Source organism: Myxocyprinus asiaticus, chromosome 3 (assembly GCF_019703515.2).
Source record: "Myxocyprinus asiaticus isolate MX2 ecotype Aquarium Trade chromosome 3, UBuf_Myxa_2, whole genome shotgun sequence".
Classification (NCBI taxonomy): Eukaryota; Metazoa; Chordata; class Actinopteri; order Cypriniformes; family Catostomidae; genus Myxocyprinus; species Myxocyprinus asiaticus.
In genome coordinates, this window is record NC_059346.1 from 39,294,439 (window position 1) to 39,310,702 (window position 16,264).

At 42.3% G+C, this 16,264-nt stretch overlaps 1 protein-coding gene across 1 annotated transcript in view; it reads left to right on the plus strand.

The window, feature by feature from the left end:
• Positions 1–306: 306 nt before the first annotated feature.
• gc (GC vitamin D binding protein) overlaps positions 307–16,264 on the plus strand; it is a 36,192-nt gene continuing 20,234 nt past the window's right edge. The window contains exons 1-4 of the mRNA XM_051669993.1: positions 307–471; positions 763–832; positions 1,115–1,247; positions 2,866–3,077. Coding sequence (XP_051525953.1) covers positions 408–471; positions 763–832; positions 1,115–1,247; positions 2,866–3,077 — 479 coding nt within the window. The 5' untranslated portion in view covers positions 307–407. The remainder of the gene's footprint in view (positions 472–762; positions 833–1,114; positions 1,248–2,865; positions 3,078–16,264) is intronic.

Below are 16,264 nucleotides of genomic sequence, written 5' to 3' on the forward strand. Positions count from 1 at the left end.
TCTTAATGCAAGACTTAAATTTGAATTCAGATCTGGACTATTTTAGATTTGCCTTAATAGCTTCATGTGAGGTTGTGGGTGTAACCTTTAAAATGTTCACAAAAGCTGTTCTTGTAGGTTGCTGCCCATTATTTTCTCAAAGTTTGATGCATTGAGTCACTGCTGTCAACAAGTTTTAGTGAATTGTCCAAGTAACAGGCGAGCTGTCATGCCATGTCATTGGGACCAAGGGAATGCCAGAGTCTTGTTTGCATTTAACCATTTACATAACTGTCTGTTTTTTCACTAGTTAATTTTTGACCCAGCATACATTTGTCTCCATTAAAACTGCAATACAGAGGCAGTTCCTAATTTGAACTCATCTTTGAACTCACATTATAACCTGTGGTAAAAAAAATTAATAAAAAATGAGGAACACAGCTCTCATTTTAATTTCTGCCATAATAATCCCAGCTTTGGTGGCTGACAAAGGTAGGAAGAAAATACTTCTTTTAAATTTGGCTATTTCAAATGTTGTATTTCCTCTGTTACACAAGAATGGAATATTTGAAAGATTCAGCCAGAATATCTCTTCTGAGAGACAATATATCTCAATTTGAGTGTTTAATATAGATCTAGGAAATTTACAAGGATTTAAGTTAATGTTGAGATAGACTTTTCAGAGTTAGAATAATATTGAGTACTAGTGATGTATGGGTAAATGTTTATTTTTGTGCTTATGCAACTTTCAATTGTTCCTTGTATAATATTTTATCTCTACAGGCAAGAATTATGCAAAAGAAAATGTTTGCCAAGAGCTCAGAACCATTGGAATTGATAAATTCCGAGAAATGCAAGTTACAGTTTTTTTCCCCTTTCTCTAACAATTACCTTAGCCACACAGTTCACAGATTTTTGCAATTGTAGAGTCTGAGCTTCTGTATTTGTGCAAAATGTCTCTTAATTTTGAGTTTATTATGTAACACAAATTTATAGTTCTGCTTTGGGTTTTCACTTATATACTTTCAGTCCACACCAATAAAGTCCCTGTATTTTTGTTTAATCTAATTAATGCAGATGTTATGAACATGGTTTGCATGTCAACTGGCTTAACTCGCTTTTGATCCTCCACTAGGGTCACCGTCCTGTACAGTCAAAAGTTCCCATATGGCACATTTGAGGAGGTGAATTGTGTGGCGGATGAAATGACCAAACTTGCAGAGAAATGCTGCAAAGATGATGCCAGTCCTGACTGCTATGACAAAGGAGTAAGTGATAAAAGATAATAAGAAAAGTCTCTCATCATTTACCCACCCTCATGTCATCCCAGATGTGTATGACTTTCTTTCTTCTGCAGAACACATACAAAGATTTTTAGAAGAATATTTCAGCTCTGTAGGTCCTCACAATACAAGTGAATGGTGGCCGGAACTTTGAAGGTCCAAAAAGCAAATAAAATCAGCATAAAAGTAATCCATACAACTCCAGTGGTTAAATCCATAGGTTCAGAAGTGATATGATAGGTGTGAGTGAGAAACAGGTCAATATTTAAGTATTTTTTATTATAAATCTCCACTTTCACTTTCTTCCTCTTTTGTTTTTGCAATACACATTATTTTGCATATAACCACCTACTGGACAAGGAGAAGAATTTATTGTAAAAAGGACTTAAATATAGTTTGTTTGTTTTTTCCTCACCCACACCTATCTTATCGCTTCTGAAGATATAGATTTAACCTCTGGAGTCTTAGATTTAGCACAATGATACTGTTTCTTAAGATTTTTCTATCTTTTTCTGAAAAATCTAATTCCATTAGTATTCATGCAGGTGACACAAGTTTATCAACATTTTTAAGTATTTTTTTAAGCTGGACAGTTGACCCAAGTCAAACTCAAATCATGTCAATGGCCCAAATATTATCTTAGACATTTGTCTGTAAATTATTGTAAATTAAGTTACTCAAGGTGGAATAATTAGGATATAGCTCTCACACTAAGTCGAAAAATAAATGATTGGATGATTTCCACCCAAATTGGTCATCCTGAGTCATTATGTGGCTAAGAATTACACTTCAGATGCAGACTTTGGTTTCAAAGGAGTCTCTCACATTATAAATGCAAATAAAACTATTTTTCATTTCAATATGGAGATAATAACATGGATACTGACAATTTAACAATCAACAGTCACAAATACAGTGTGTGTTAGTTGGTTTAGGCACACAGTTCCTCGCTGCTCCATTTATTGTATCAGTGTATTTTCCTGTTGACAGCTTACATTTTATGTCATTAAAAATAATTACTTCAACAGAATTTCCCCATCTGAACTCGTATTGCTTGACTTGCATTTGCAGTTCTAAATATTAATGTTTCAATGGCTTCAAACACTGTGATTTTCAGTTTCACAGAACACAGGATAGAACCATGTGTCATTTATGTTGTTTCACATTTGGTCAATATGATTAAACCATAAATTAAGCCACCATTAAACACCCCTCTGGAACAATACAAGGGCCATTTTTCTTGTACTGTATCTATGTGTACTGGAACACAACATATAATGGAGGGCCCCATTTCTGAGTCCCAGCTATGCCTCTGGAAGAGCACAGGGGCCCTTGAACTTCCATTGTTGTTTCATGATGACATGGACCAGGGTTCGTGTGATGTTTGTGCCACAGGGCCTCATGGTCCTTTGATCCAGCCCTGATTTTATTGTTGGCATTAATGGAACTCTGTGATGCTGTTTTTTGGGTCAGTGCTTTGCAGAGCTGTTGCTTTTATTTACATTTTAAAATTAGATATAACTCAAACCTGCTATCCCAATACTGCTAGACACAGTTACATACAACCCATGATAAATTAATGTAAAAAAAATCTCTCTCCAAGGCCACAGAGATCTCTGAGAAATCATGTGGAAAGGACTCTCCATTCCCTAAACATCCAGACATTGAGCAGTGCTGCACACTTCAGGGTCCTGAGAGGAAGCTTTGTTTGGCTTCACTACGGTACACTAGTGATGAGCTGCCCTCCCTGCTGGAGCCTACAAACGAAGAGATCTGCACTCAGCACAGAGAACATGGCAATGGCTATGCTGTCAGGTGAGAGTTTCTTTTTGCAGTTGCCATATAACACATTAGAATCATTGTCCAGTCAAGGGCACAATAGTTTGAATTACCTAACGGCAATAAAAACAGATTTTACATGAAGAGTGAATCTAAATATATTGGTCAGCCTTTGTGTGCTGTTTGACTACTTTAGCATATATAAAATGGTACTGCTAACCCTAACCTTTCAGAAATTCACCATTTGAATGGCACTATCCAAATATAGAGCGGGTTGTAAAAGTCTGAGTGCACTTGTTTTTCTAATTCAATACAATCATTAAAAACATCTCTGGTCATGTATGTAACCCCGGTTCCTGAAATGAAGGGAATGAGACGTTGCTATGGGAAAGGTACTTTCCTCCAGGACCTGGTTGAAACCCTTGTACAACTGTACCCTTGTATATTGGCAATCCTCAGATTGGCAATGGTGTTTGAGCCCCGCCCCTTCAGGCGCGAACTTGCCCTATATAAGCGGGCGCTCATTCACCATTACTTCCGATTTTTCTGACTGAGGGACAAAGGGTATTACTCCTACCTCATTTGTCTGAAGTAGTAGTGCGGCTAGCTTTTGCAATGTCTCGTTCCCTTCATCTCAGGGAACCAAGGTTACATACATAACCGGAGACGATCCCTTTTGATTCAGTTCACTTCAAAATTGCTATGGAGAACAGAATCCCATCCCACCGCTCTATGTGATGTTATACTCCCAGAGAAAAAACACTTAATCATAGATATGTATAAAGAGTCACAGGCCCGCAGGCCGATGACTTGAATTACATATTTTAAGCGTGTATATACTATGTAAATATATATATATATATATATATATATATATATATATATAGATATAGATATATATATATATATATATATATATATATACACACATATATAGCCTACATGTAGGCTATATATGTGTATATATGAATAAATAACCCACGTGGAAGTACCAGATGGGAATTAATATAATCTGGGGATTTTATAGGATACACTTAGTGTAATATTACCATTTAACAATAATAGTTGGGAAAAGTAAGTTTTATACTTATAAGGAGTGCTTGTGAATTTCTAGAGCAGGTTTTAAAACCAAAGCTCTACATACAAATGACAGCCTACCTATAACAACAGGGTTTCTGGCTTAATTTACTGGATATAAAAAGGCGCTCTAAACAGAGAGGATCTGAGAGGAAATGGGAGTTACATCGAGGTTTCAAAACCTCGTGAACATATTATGTGATCACCATCTTGCTGCCAAACATATGTCCTGTAGGGACATGCCTTTTGACCATGCCCATGATGATGCCATGCCTCTAGTTGAATGTGCTTTGAACCCGATAGGGCAATTTACGCCTTGCGACTCATATGTGAGGGCAATCACATCTACAGTCCAGTGTGAGAGCCTTTGTTTGGAGACAGACATGCCTTTTGTGAGGCCACCATAACAAATAAAGGGCTGGTCCAACAGCCGAAACTGGCGGGTGCATTCAATATGCCCGCTCTGGACATAACAAATGCACTGACCATTCCTTGTCTGAATTAAAAAGTGGGGGGTAGAAGGCTTGCAAACGGACCACCTGAGCCCTGAAGGGTGTTGATAAAACCTTAGGCACCTAGCCTTTTCTAGGTTTAATCGTGGCTTTTGAACAGTTTGGTCTGAACTCCAGACATGAGCTGTCAGTTGACAGCACCTGCAAGTCACCCACCCATTTAAATTAGGCCAGGGCTAACAGAAATGCAGTCTTTAATGAAAGGATGCACAAATCAACAGATTCCAACGGTTCAAAAGGGGAGCTTGTAAGTGCTTTCAGCAATAAATTTAGGTCCCAAGCCAGCACTGTAGCGGGGTGAGGGGGGTTCAACCACCTCGCTCCCCTAAGGAATGTTATGATAGATTGTGGCTGCTTCTGGGGCATGAAACGCAGAGATAGTTGCTACATAGACCTTAAGCGTTGATGAAGTAAGACCAGAATCGAATTGCTCTTGAAGGAATGTAAGTATTTACACTATGGAGCAATTGACTGGGTCTTTGTTGCGCGAAGAGCACCAGTTTGCAAACACCCGCCATTTTAGCGCATAGAGACAGTGTTTAATCCTGATTGGATCAGTTCTGGCTGGTTCGATGTGCTCCATTCAGGGGCCACACGTGTAGGTTCCACAGCTCTGGCTGGGGATGCCAAATCGTGCCTTGGGCTTGTGAAAGGAGGTCCCTCCTCAGTGGTATATTCCACGGGGGGGCCGTTCAATAACTTTTTCATTTCTGGGAACCAGGACAGGTTGGGCCATCTCGACACAACTAACAGAACCATTTCCTCGCCTTCCCTGATTTTACTGATTACAGAGTGAAGAAGACATGCATATTTGCATTTCGCAGGCCATTTGTGAGCCAACGTGTCAACTCCCAGCGGAGCTTGGGACATGGAGTACCAAAGAGGGCAGTGGACATTCTGGAGGTGAATAGGTCGATTTCCGCTTTGCCGAATATTTCCCAAATCCTCAGAACCGTCTGAGGGTGGAGACTCCACTCCAATGCTCCCTGGCGCAACAACAGGTCTGCTCCGTGATTCAGACAGCCTGGAATATGTCGCGCATAGACAGAGGAGATGACACCCGCTCCACTGGAGGAGGCGTTTTGTCATGCTCAAAAATTACAGTGACTGGACTCCACCCTGGCAATTTATGTACGCTACCACTCTCATGTTGTCTGAAAGAACCAGGACGTGGCGATTCACAATGTCAGAAAGGAATGTCTTGAGGGCTAGAAATATAGCCAGCAGTTCTAGGCGGTTAATATGCCATAAGCGCCTCGCATCTGTCCAGGTATCAAAAGCCGGCCAGCCATCGCACACCGTGCCCCATCCTGTGTTGGACACATCCGTGGTCACCACTTTTCATCTGAATACTTGACTCAGCATGACCCCTTGATGATAGAAAGCTGGAGCTGTCCAAGGTGCTAAAACAGCCAGACAGGGGCAAGTTACTCAAATGCACATGCACCTGTGGCACCAAGCATGTTGTGGTACATGCTGTCTGAGCCAGTACTGGAGAGGTTTCATGTGTAACAGACCTAACGGTATTATGGCGGATGCTGCTGCCATAAAACCCAGGATGTCTTCCCCAGTTTGAACTGAGTCAGACACTGAAGAATGGCTTGAATGCGCTCGCCCGTGAGGTGTGCACGCATGCTCACGGAGTTGAGCTGAACCCCTGAGATGGAAATTTGCTGGCCGGGGGAAAGTGTGCTTTTCGCCAAGTTGACATTCAGGCCCAGGTTGTTCAAATGGCAAAGCAATAAGTTTCTGTGTTCGTTCAGTAGAGTCTCTGATTGGGCTAGCATAAGCCAATCATTGAGGTAATTCAATCCGCGCACGCCATTCATCTTCAATGGGGCGAGTGCCACATCGATACATTTCCTGAACGTACGGGGAGCCAGAGAAAAATCCGAACGGGAGGACTTTGATACGCAGTTCCCTCAAACGCAAATCTCAAAAACTGCCTGTGATGCAGTGCAATCGGTATATGAAAGTACGCATCCTTATGGTCTATTGACGCAAACCAGTCCCCTGGATGGATGTGCGATAATATCTGTGCAGCAAAGCTCTTTGTTCAGGCAATGGAGGAGTCAGGAGACAATGAAGGGTTCAAGATCAGTTATTTTAATGTGCAACTTTGACGTTAACCGTCAATAAAAAACTAAAATGTTCACAATAACAATGGGCAAAACACTATGTGCTTGGCTGTAGATCTGCCGGTCACTCTCTCTCTCTCTCTCTCTCTCTCTCTCTCTCTCTCTGATGCTCTGGCGTGCCTTTTAAGTCTCCCTCCGCCATCACTATAATGAGAGACAGGTGTTAGAGATAATTATGAGCCAGGTGACGAGCCTTACCGCTCTCCCTCTCCCGCAGACTGACACATGACCACGCCCCCCCATGCCACAATCTGTTTCTGAGTTAACATTTTGAATGGGCGCTTCACAAGTGCACGATTCAAGCGTCTTAGATCTTGAATTGGCTGAAGCCTGCCGCCCTTTTTGGAACAAGAAAATAGCGGCTGTAAACCCCAGTGTGCACGGCTTGGAACAGTCTCAGTCGTACTTTTTGCAAGGAGATTGTGAATTTCTGCGTGCAATATCAGCACATCTTGTGGCGGGACCACAGACTGCAGAACACTGTTGAAGCGAGGTGGTTGGCATACAAATTGAATTGTGTAACCGTGCTGTATATTGTTCAACACCCAATTTGATATGCCAGTGAGGGCTCGCCACACATCTATGCAGCGAGATAGCCGGCTCATTGATTCGCTCACTACTGGAGATGAGGCGTCGCTCACCATAGGGAAGCGATTGGCTATAATGTGTGTCCCTTTTATTGAGAATGTGTGCGCATCCCTTGTTTTTACAATAGGTGCTTTTTTCTTTTTTGCAAGAACATTCTTTATTTGAGCAGTACACACATAAGAATTTAGAACAAAATCCTGTTCCCGACAAACTGTGGTGGGGAGAAGGGAAGAAACACTGTGTGTCTCAACTCGAGCCTTCTTTGATTTTAGGCCGAGAATAAAGTTGGGCTTTTGGCTCCTCTTCATGGAGCTGGTCCCATCAGGAATGCTTCTGGACTCTGCGCGTGGCTCATGTCACAACAGCAGTTACCTTCGTTTGGGCCATGGCTTGCACGGATTTACTGCTGGCTCTGTGGCAGCTTTTGGCAGCGCTTGAGCAGTTAAAGCGGGGTTCTTAGCTGGTTGCTGACTGGAGGTAGGGTGAAAGCAGGCCGGGTGAGAGGCAGCGCTGCTTCTTTTTGGCAAAAATGCCTCATAGCCTGAGACTGCCTTCTGAGCAGCTAAGAATCGCTCTGAAAAGCCCTCCACGGCTTTACCAAAGAGGCCCTCAGGTGACACTGGAGTGTCAAGGAGAGCGGCTTTTTCTGCTTCACGCATATCCGTGAGTGTGAGCCATATATGGCGATCCAGGACTACGAAATTACCTATCGCCTTCCCACTGTTAGCCTTCGTAGCTTGCAGCGCCAAGTCTGTCATGGTGCGAAGCTCCTTAAACACTGCTGGATCAGGGCCTTGCTCATTTAAATCCTTGAGAAGCGTGTCTTGGAAGACCTGGAGCACCGCCATGCTGTGGAGTGCAGATCCAGCTTGGCCCGCTGCTATATATGCCTTTCCAGCCAGTGCGGACGTCAGTCGACACGGTTTGGATGGATGTGTGGGCAGGGTTGGGGAGTAACGAAATACGTGTAACAGGAATACGTATTTAAAATACAAAATATAAGTAACTGTATTCCACTACAGTTACAATTTAAATCATTGGTATTTAGAATACAGTTACATTCAAAAAGTATTTTGATTACTGAAGAGAAAGTCAGCCACAGCCATCTGCACCCCCATTCACCAAAAATTTGAACGACTGAAGTGCCAGGTACCAACGGTTGATCCACGCATTGGTATCCTTCATGCGGTGGAGCCACTGGAGTGGCTGTGATCTGAGCAGAAGGTGAAGGTCCACCCCAGCAGGTAGTAGCAGAGGATGAGGACCACCCACTTGATCGCCAAACACTCCTTTTCAATGGTGCTGTACTTAGTTTCCCTCAGTGAGAGTTTATGACTAATGTTCGGTCACTCCTCCCCCTCCACCTCCAGCAAAAGCACTGCCCGCAGTCAAATTAATCCGGCTGTAAAATAAAGGGGAGAGAGAAGTTTGGTGCATGAAGTGCAGATTTCACTTTTAGAAAAGGCTGTTGGCACGACTCCGTCCACTGGACCGGATCGGGGGCCCCCTTTCTAGTGAGATCAGTCAGCGGACTGGTGACATCAGAGAAACTAGGCACAAACCTTTGGTAGTAGCCAGCCAACCCCAGAAACTGTCTCACCTCCTTTTTGGTCTTGGGCACTGGGCAGGCCACGATCGCTGCGGTTTTGTTAATTTGGGGACGCACCTGCGCATGGCTCAAGTGGAACCCCAGATACCGAACTTAAACCTGCCAAATTGTGCACTTCTTTGGTTTGGCCGTGAGCACCACCCGTCGCAGTGATCTCAGAACAGCTCTCAGATGTTGCATGTGCCGCCACCAATCATTAAAATAAATAATGATATCATCCAAATAGGTGGTGGCATATGCCATATATGGCCTGAGAACTTTGTCCATGAGACGTTGGAACATGGCGGGGGCCCTGAAAAAAATGAACGGAAGAGTCACAAATTGGTGTAAGCCGAACGGTGTGGAAAAAGCAGTTTTTTCTCGGGATATTGGAGTTAAGGGGATCTGCCAATAACCCTTCGTTAAATCCAGTGTAGAATAAAATTGAGCCGCGCCCAACCAATCGAGCAATTCGTCAGTCCGGGGCATTGGGTACGCATCAAAGTTGGACACCACGTTCACTTTTCGACAGTCTACACAGAGCCGAACCGTTCCATCTCTCTTAGGTACCAGAACCATGGGGCTGGCCCAATCTCTGTGTGACTCTACTATTACGCCCATCTCGAGCACTGCCCCTAATTCTTCCCTAATGACCTTTATTTTGTGTTCAGGAAGGTGATAGGGGTGGCTACGAACAACCACCCCTGGGGTGGTCTCGATATGGTGCTCTATGAGGTTTGTGCGACCGGGGAGAGGCGGGAACATGTCCACAAATTCCGTTTGCAACTTGGCTACCTCTGTGAGCTGCGATGATGAGAGGTGGTCTCCACACGGGACTGGGGTGAATGAACTTGGTTTGAGAGTCATCTCCGGCCCGAGCTCCACCCTTTCGGGGACTACCATGGCTAAGGCCACAGGGACCACCTCCCTCCATGATTTTAGGAGATTGAGGTGGTAAACTTGACGTGCTGCACCCCATCCGTTTGCTTAACCTTATAATCACCGTGTGACCTCAAAGGGCCCTTGCCACTTAGCGAGGAATTTAGAGCATGAGGTGGGCATTAATACAAGCACTTTATCTCCCGGTGCGAATTCCCGTAGTCGAGTGCCCCTGTCATACAGTCGGCTTTGACATTCCTGAGCTTGGAGCAAATTCCCCTGTGTTAACTGACCCAAAGTGTGGAGTTTTGCTCCAAGATCAAGAATGTACTGAATTTTGTTTTTTCTGTTTGAAGGTCCCTCCTCTCAAGCTTCCCGTATGACATCGAGCACGCCGAGCGGCCGACGCCCATACAGCAGCTCGAATGGGGAGGCTTGTGGGACCTTTCACACTGCAAACAACAGGGGTTTGAGCTATTTAGCCCAATTTCTAGCATCCTCGTGCATGAACTTATGAATCATATTTTTCAGGGTTTTATTAAATCGTTCCACCAATGCATCCATTTGTGGGTGGTAAACACTGATGCGAATAGATGTAATACCGAATAATTTGTACAGTTCACGTAGTTTTCATGACATAAATGTAGTGCCTTGATCAGTGAGGATTTCTTGTGGAATCTACACTCGGGAGATTATTCTGAAGAGTGCCTCCGCAACACTACGTGCTGAGATGTTGCGCAGGGGCACTTCTTCTGGATATCGTGTTGCACAGTCCACCAGAATTAATGCAAAGTGATGCCCGTGTGCGGACCATTCTAATGGCTCGATGAGGTCCATACCAATTCTTTCGAAGAGGACCTCGATTAACAGTAGAGGGCGCAATGGTGCTTTTGGGGTGGCCGGTGGATTCACCAACTGACATTCACGGCAAGCTGCACACCACCTGTGAACGTCCCTGTGAATGCTCGGCCAAAAAAAACGGCCCATTATTCGGTTAAGTGTTCTTTCCTGTCCTAAATGGCCAGCCATTGGATTATGATGAGCAGCCTGGATGAAAGCTTCCCAACGGCTCTTCGGTACTAATAACTGGGTTGTATTCTCTTTTGTATGAGTGTCCTGCGTCACACGATACAACCGATCTTTAATAATTGAAAAATAGGGGTATGCAAGTGCGACGTCGCTGTTGACCATCGATTACTCTCACTTGGTCAAATGCATGTTTGAGGGACTCGTCATATGATTAAGGCTAATATTCTGCCTCACATCTCCTTTTGTCTTCCACAGAAGAAAGTACTTAGGAGTATATCCCCTTAGTAAACACAATATTCATGTTTCATGTCACATTGTTAGAAAAGTATCTCCCAAAAAAACTATGTATATCTGCATTACTTACACTAATTTCAACATTTAGCATTTCCTCTTGAAAAGTCATTAGTATCAAGTTTACCAATTACATCACCTTAGAAAAATAGGCTGTTTAGTTCCTCTGAATAGCCATGATTTTTTTTCAAAACCACTCTCTCATGTATAGCATGATTATAGGATGAAACTCTTATTTTCCAAGTCACTCTAGTGAGTTATGATGACCTCTCTTTGTTAGTCTCAAACTCTTGAAAAGAGGCTGTACCTGATGTGTTTTCAGCAACACTGGAGAGAGCTGCTTCTGCAAACCAAAGCTTTCTTATTGTATTTCCTTTAAGTCACAACACATTAGCAATGGAATTTTCAGAGACTCAATGGAGATCAACAATATGAGACCACATTAATAATCTGTGTTTTTTTTTATTTTATTTATTAATTTATTTATTAATTTTTTTTAAACATGTAAAACAAAGAAACATTATAACATAAAATGAAAAAGAAAATACATATTTATGGTTGTGCATCTTTAAGTCACCAACCAAATGTAAACAATTTTTTCTCAGGCTCAGGTTGTACACAAATTTGTGTATTCCATACCAACTCTAATGCATGCTTTTATTAAAGCAATATGGGGACATTGCAAATACTAGAGTATGAAATTCTGAAATTCATGTAAAAGTTTTTAATTTATGTACTGACATAAATTGTTAGGCTGATAATTTATTGTATGTAATTAAATGTTTTGTATTAAATTAGAAATTAATTAAAAATGGAAGTGTTTTCACTAGTGGTCTCCTACAGTACTTTTGAACTACACTGTTTTCGCAAGTGCACATCTGAACTATACATCTGTCTTAGGGAAAAATAGTGTGTTTTGTGGCTAGGATGTTCAGTTAGTTCTTCCAAATGTGAGTTATCATGAAGGGTTATATGGGAGTTCTCAGGACTTAAAGCACAGAAAGCAAAGACACTCTCCACTTTCGAAGGTCATTTGCCAACATGGTATGCATAAAAATGCTTTTAAATAGTGGGAAATGCTGAAACAAACAGAAATGTGTCACAACCATGAAAGACATAGTCCACACTCAACCCCTCATGCACAGCAAAGAGGGGAGCCTCATGCAATGGTGAGCCCAGGGGCCTCGCGGTACAATGATGTGGCCCTGGGTATGCTGGTAGAAAGTTTTTTGAATGACATTTCCATGTGGTACTTCTGCATGAATTTGTACCTAATTGTAATACTGCAAGGACCATTTCTAATCCTGCATGCTCTTGTGTGGTGCTTTTAGTGAGCTTTCAATATATATCTGAGCTGTGATAGCCTAATTTCAAGTTTTAATCTTTGTCAGGAGGTCAAGTTCCTTCTTTTTCCGTGTAATGAGGGTCTGGCGAATAGGAGTTTAGCACCCAAATGCAGCACGTTTATTAAGTAAATGAAAATGAAAAGCCATAAAGTTCAAAACGAAATGAGAGCTGAGCTAAGCAAACAAAAACCAAGCAAAACAAGCAAGAACTCATCAAACTGCAAAGACATCAAATACCACATGCGTGCACGAACACACACACACACACACACACACACACACACACACACATTAAAAGTCTTAAACCTCCTAACGACCTCTAGTGGCCGCTAGGGAAAATGTCCCAAATATTGCAGAGCCCCCCATCCCCCATACAGAGCCACCCACAGGAGGTGGAACCACAGGGGGCTCAGGAGATGAAGCTACAGGAGGCAAGGGCTCAGAGGTTATGGCATCTGGGGACTCAGAGAGCAAGGCACTAGGGGACTCAGAGAGCAAGGCACTAGGGAGCAAGGCAGCTGGGAACTCAGAGGGCCCAGCGGCCAGGGAAGCTGAGGATTCAAGGGGCAGAGCCATGGGAAACTCAAGGGGTGGAGCCATGAAAGACTCAGTCACCGGGGGTGGACAGGCTCGTCGACAGCCTCAGGGAACTGGACAGGCTCATCGACAGCCTCTGTGGCCGGGAGCGCTGGCAGTGACAGGGGAGCAGGAACACTTCTCCTCCTCTTCCGGATGGCTGGGAGCACTGCTGTGGGAACGGCCTCCAAGGCCGAGGACGCTGGCTCTGGGATGGACGAGGCTTCAGGAATTGGCTCACTGACCGTGGCAGGTGTGGGCGCTGGCTCCGTGACTGTGGAAGATGTGGGCGCTGGCTCGTTGACCGTGGCAGGCGTGGGCGCTGGCTCGTTGACCGTGGCAGGCGTGGGCGCTGGCATATTGACCGTGGCGGCCATGACAGGGGACACAGGCATGGCGGCCACCGAGGAAGGGGTGACATCCTTATCCTCCACTCTTACAGTAAATGGCAAACCACTGATCAACAGGGCGTTGTCGATGTATTATGCCAGAGTCCAAGGAACTCCACCACAGGGAAGAATAGAGCACACAGGCTCATTTATTCCCGCATGAAAAAGTCCTTAAATGTCATTTCACTAAAATCTACCTTGCAGGACAAGGCGCAGAAATACTCCACAAAATCCTCAAGTGGACAGTTCCCCTGGTGAAGACGTATTAGCACTACTGCTGGGTTCATTATGGGTCTTGCATTCTGTAATAATGAGGGTCTGGTGAGTATGAGTTTAGAACCCAAATGCAGCACATTTATGAAGTAAATGAAAATCAAAAGCCATAAAGGTCTAAACGAAATGAGAGCTGAGCTAAACAAACAAAAACTAAGCAAAGCAAGCAAGAACTCACCAAACTACAAAGACATCAAATAATGCAAGTAAAAATAAAAAAACAAGGAAAACATAAGGGCTATATATATATATGCACAAGAACTAACAAGGTTAACAAGACACAGCTCGAATGAATCAAAGGGAACACAGAGAACAGTGGCACAACAAAAACCAAACTTCAAACTAAAAGTTTTAAACCTCCTAACGACCTCTAGTGGCCGCTAGGGAAAATATCACAAATATTACACCCGCTGCTCTGTTGGGTGTTCAGTTGAAAATGAAGACTATTATTTTAACTGTGTGTAATTTATCCATGAAGCTAGTGTCAATATTACATTATTGCTTGAACATACAATGGCAAACCTTATCTTTTTTTTTTTTTTTTTTTTTTTTTATCCTGCAAAGACATTTCTGCTTAATATACAGGTGCAGGTGATAATTGCTTGTTGTGCCGGTTTGCCTCAGGGGAACTTGGTTGGTCAGAATGTCTATTCAAAGTCAATTTAAGTAATAATGCAATATTTTCTTTTGGCTTTAATGGCACATAGAAGGCCCCAGGTCTAAAATAAATAAAATATAATAAATAAAAAAATATCACACCTCTTTCAGCAGGTTAATTGCTTTTTTGGCTGTTATAGTCTCTGCTGGTTGTGGTTGCATTAGTAGTGAGGGAAAATAAGTGCCTGTTATTGACAAGATAATCATTTCTATATATCAAACGGTGCTCAGTAGACATCACCGCTGGAGCAGTGCATAAAATAAATCTTACCTTACTGTGATGTAAATGTACTCTTGCACTTGAGTGTGTCCCAGATGTATGAAGATTCAATGGTATTCACAAATATAAAACTGTCTTTGAGAATATAAGAACTATTAGTGCAATATGAGAAGTGAGCTCTATGAAAGAAATGAGTGCCATGAGCCATTTTTTTTTTTTTTACAAGCTTCTCTCACAGCGCTTGTAAAGGGACAATGGACATCAAGATTTTCACTGAATAATGATTTTCAATGAAATAATGAAATTTCACTGAAATTTTGCATTGTTTCTCACCAAAACCTATCTTATGCATTCAGAAGATTTCCGATATGATGCATAAGCTGCATGGACCACTTTTATGATACTTTTGGATCCTTTTTTAAGCTGATATTTGCTGATAGATGGACCAGGATATTCATTAATATCTCCTTTAGTGTTCTGCATAAGAAAATCTAAAAAGTACATACTTTTATAACCGGCCGAGAAGTGTGTCTTTCATCAAATGCAGTGCAATCAATGCACGATTTTGGATGCAGCTACTGTATGTTCTCATTGACTCTCACGTATCCTGTGACCGAATGCGACATGCAATATTCTGTGACATATTCGTTTTAATGAAATATGACAGCGCATTCACGGAATGCATCAGGTAAAGAAATATATTTATAATGGATTTGGATTGGAAATAGTTTATGTTTCTAAAGCTGTAAATACTTAAAATTGTTTAAATTTTTGATGCTGTCAAAATGTCTATATTGTAAGTTTCAGCATCTATCCAAACGTACAAATGAGTGTTTACAGATTTTGTATGAATAGCTATCCATAATGAGATCAGGCTGGGCATAAATATGCTATACCATAGCACTATAGAACATGCTGTGCCATTACATTTGTTTATCTTACAAAAATGACCATATGACTGAAACCTTTTTAGCTCTTTTCTCCACAACAAAGATCTGCATAATGAAACTCAATTGGTCTAGTCTTATGAATTATCATAATGCATAAGACTAGACCAATTGAGTTTCATTATGCTGTTCTAAAATAAGCCTTGAGAGCATAATGACAACAGTTTTTCATAATGAAATCTATCAGTAAAATATTCAAGTGTAAACACAAGGAGTATGTGTTGTTTTGATAGGATCAAGATCAAGGAACAATTTTGGTAGTTTGATTTAAATTAGAAGTTACTAAGGGCGACAGGGCCGGAGTGGCAGTCGGGAAGATTGGGACAATTCCTGCTGGGCCGGTCAAAAATTGGGCCAGTTAGGTCCGCATGTTGATTTACAAACTTTCAGCATATGTCGCATAACAATTGCCAACAGTCCGTAACATCCGGTATTTAAAGGATCAGAATTGCATCTGTATTATAGCGGACGCAGTTTGTATTTTATCATCTCACACCCAAAGAAATGAGAGAGTAGCCTGTGAGAGACCAAACTGATGTGCTTCACTTGACAGCGCGGGAAGGATCACGGAAGATCCATCGAGAACAGATAGGCTACTAATAGCTGAATGGATGAACGTTCTTCAGGTACAAGATCATCACAAGTTAATACTGACTGCAGTCTCACAATCTCAGTCAATTAATCTCTGAAATCCTCTTCCCTAGCTGTGCAGA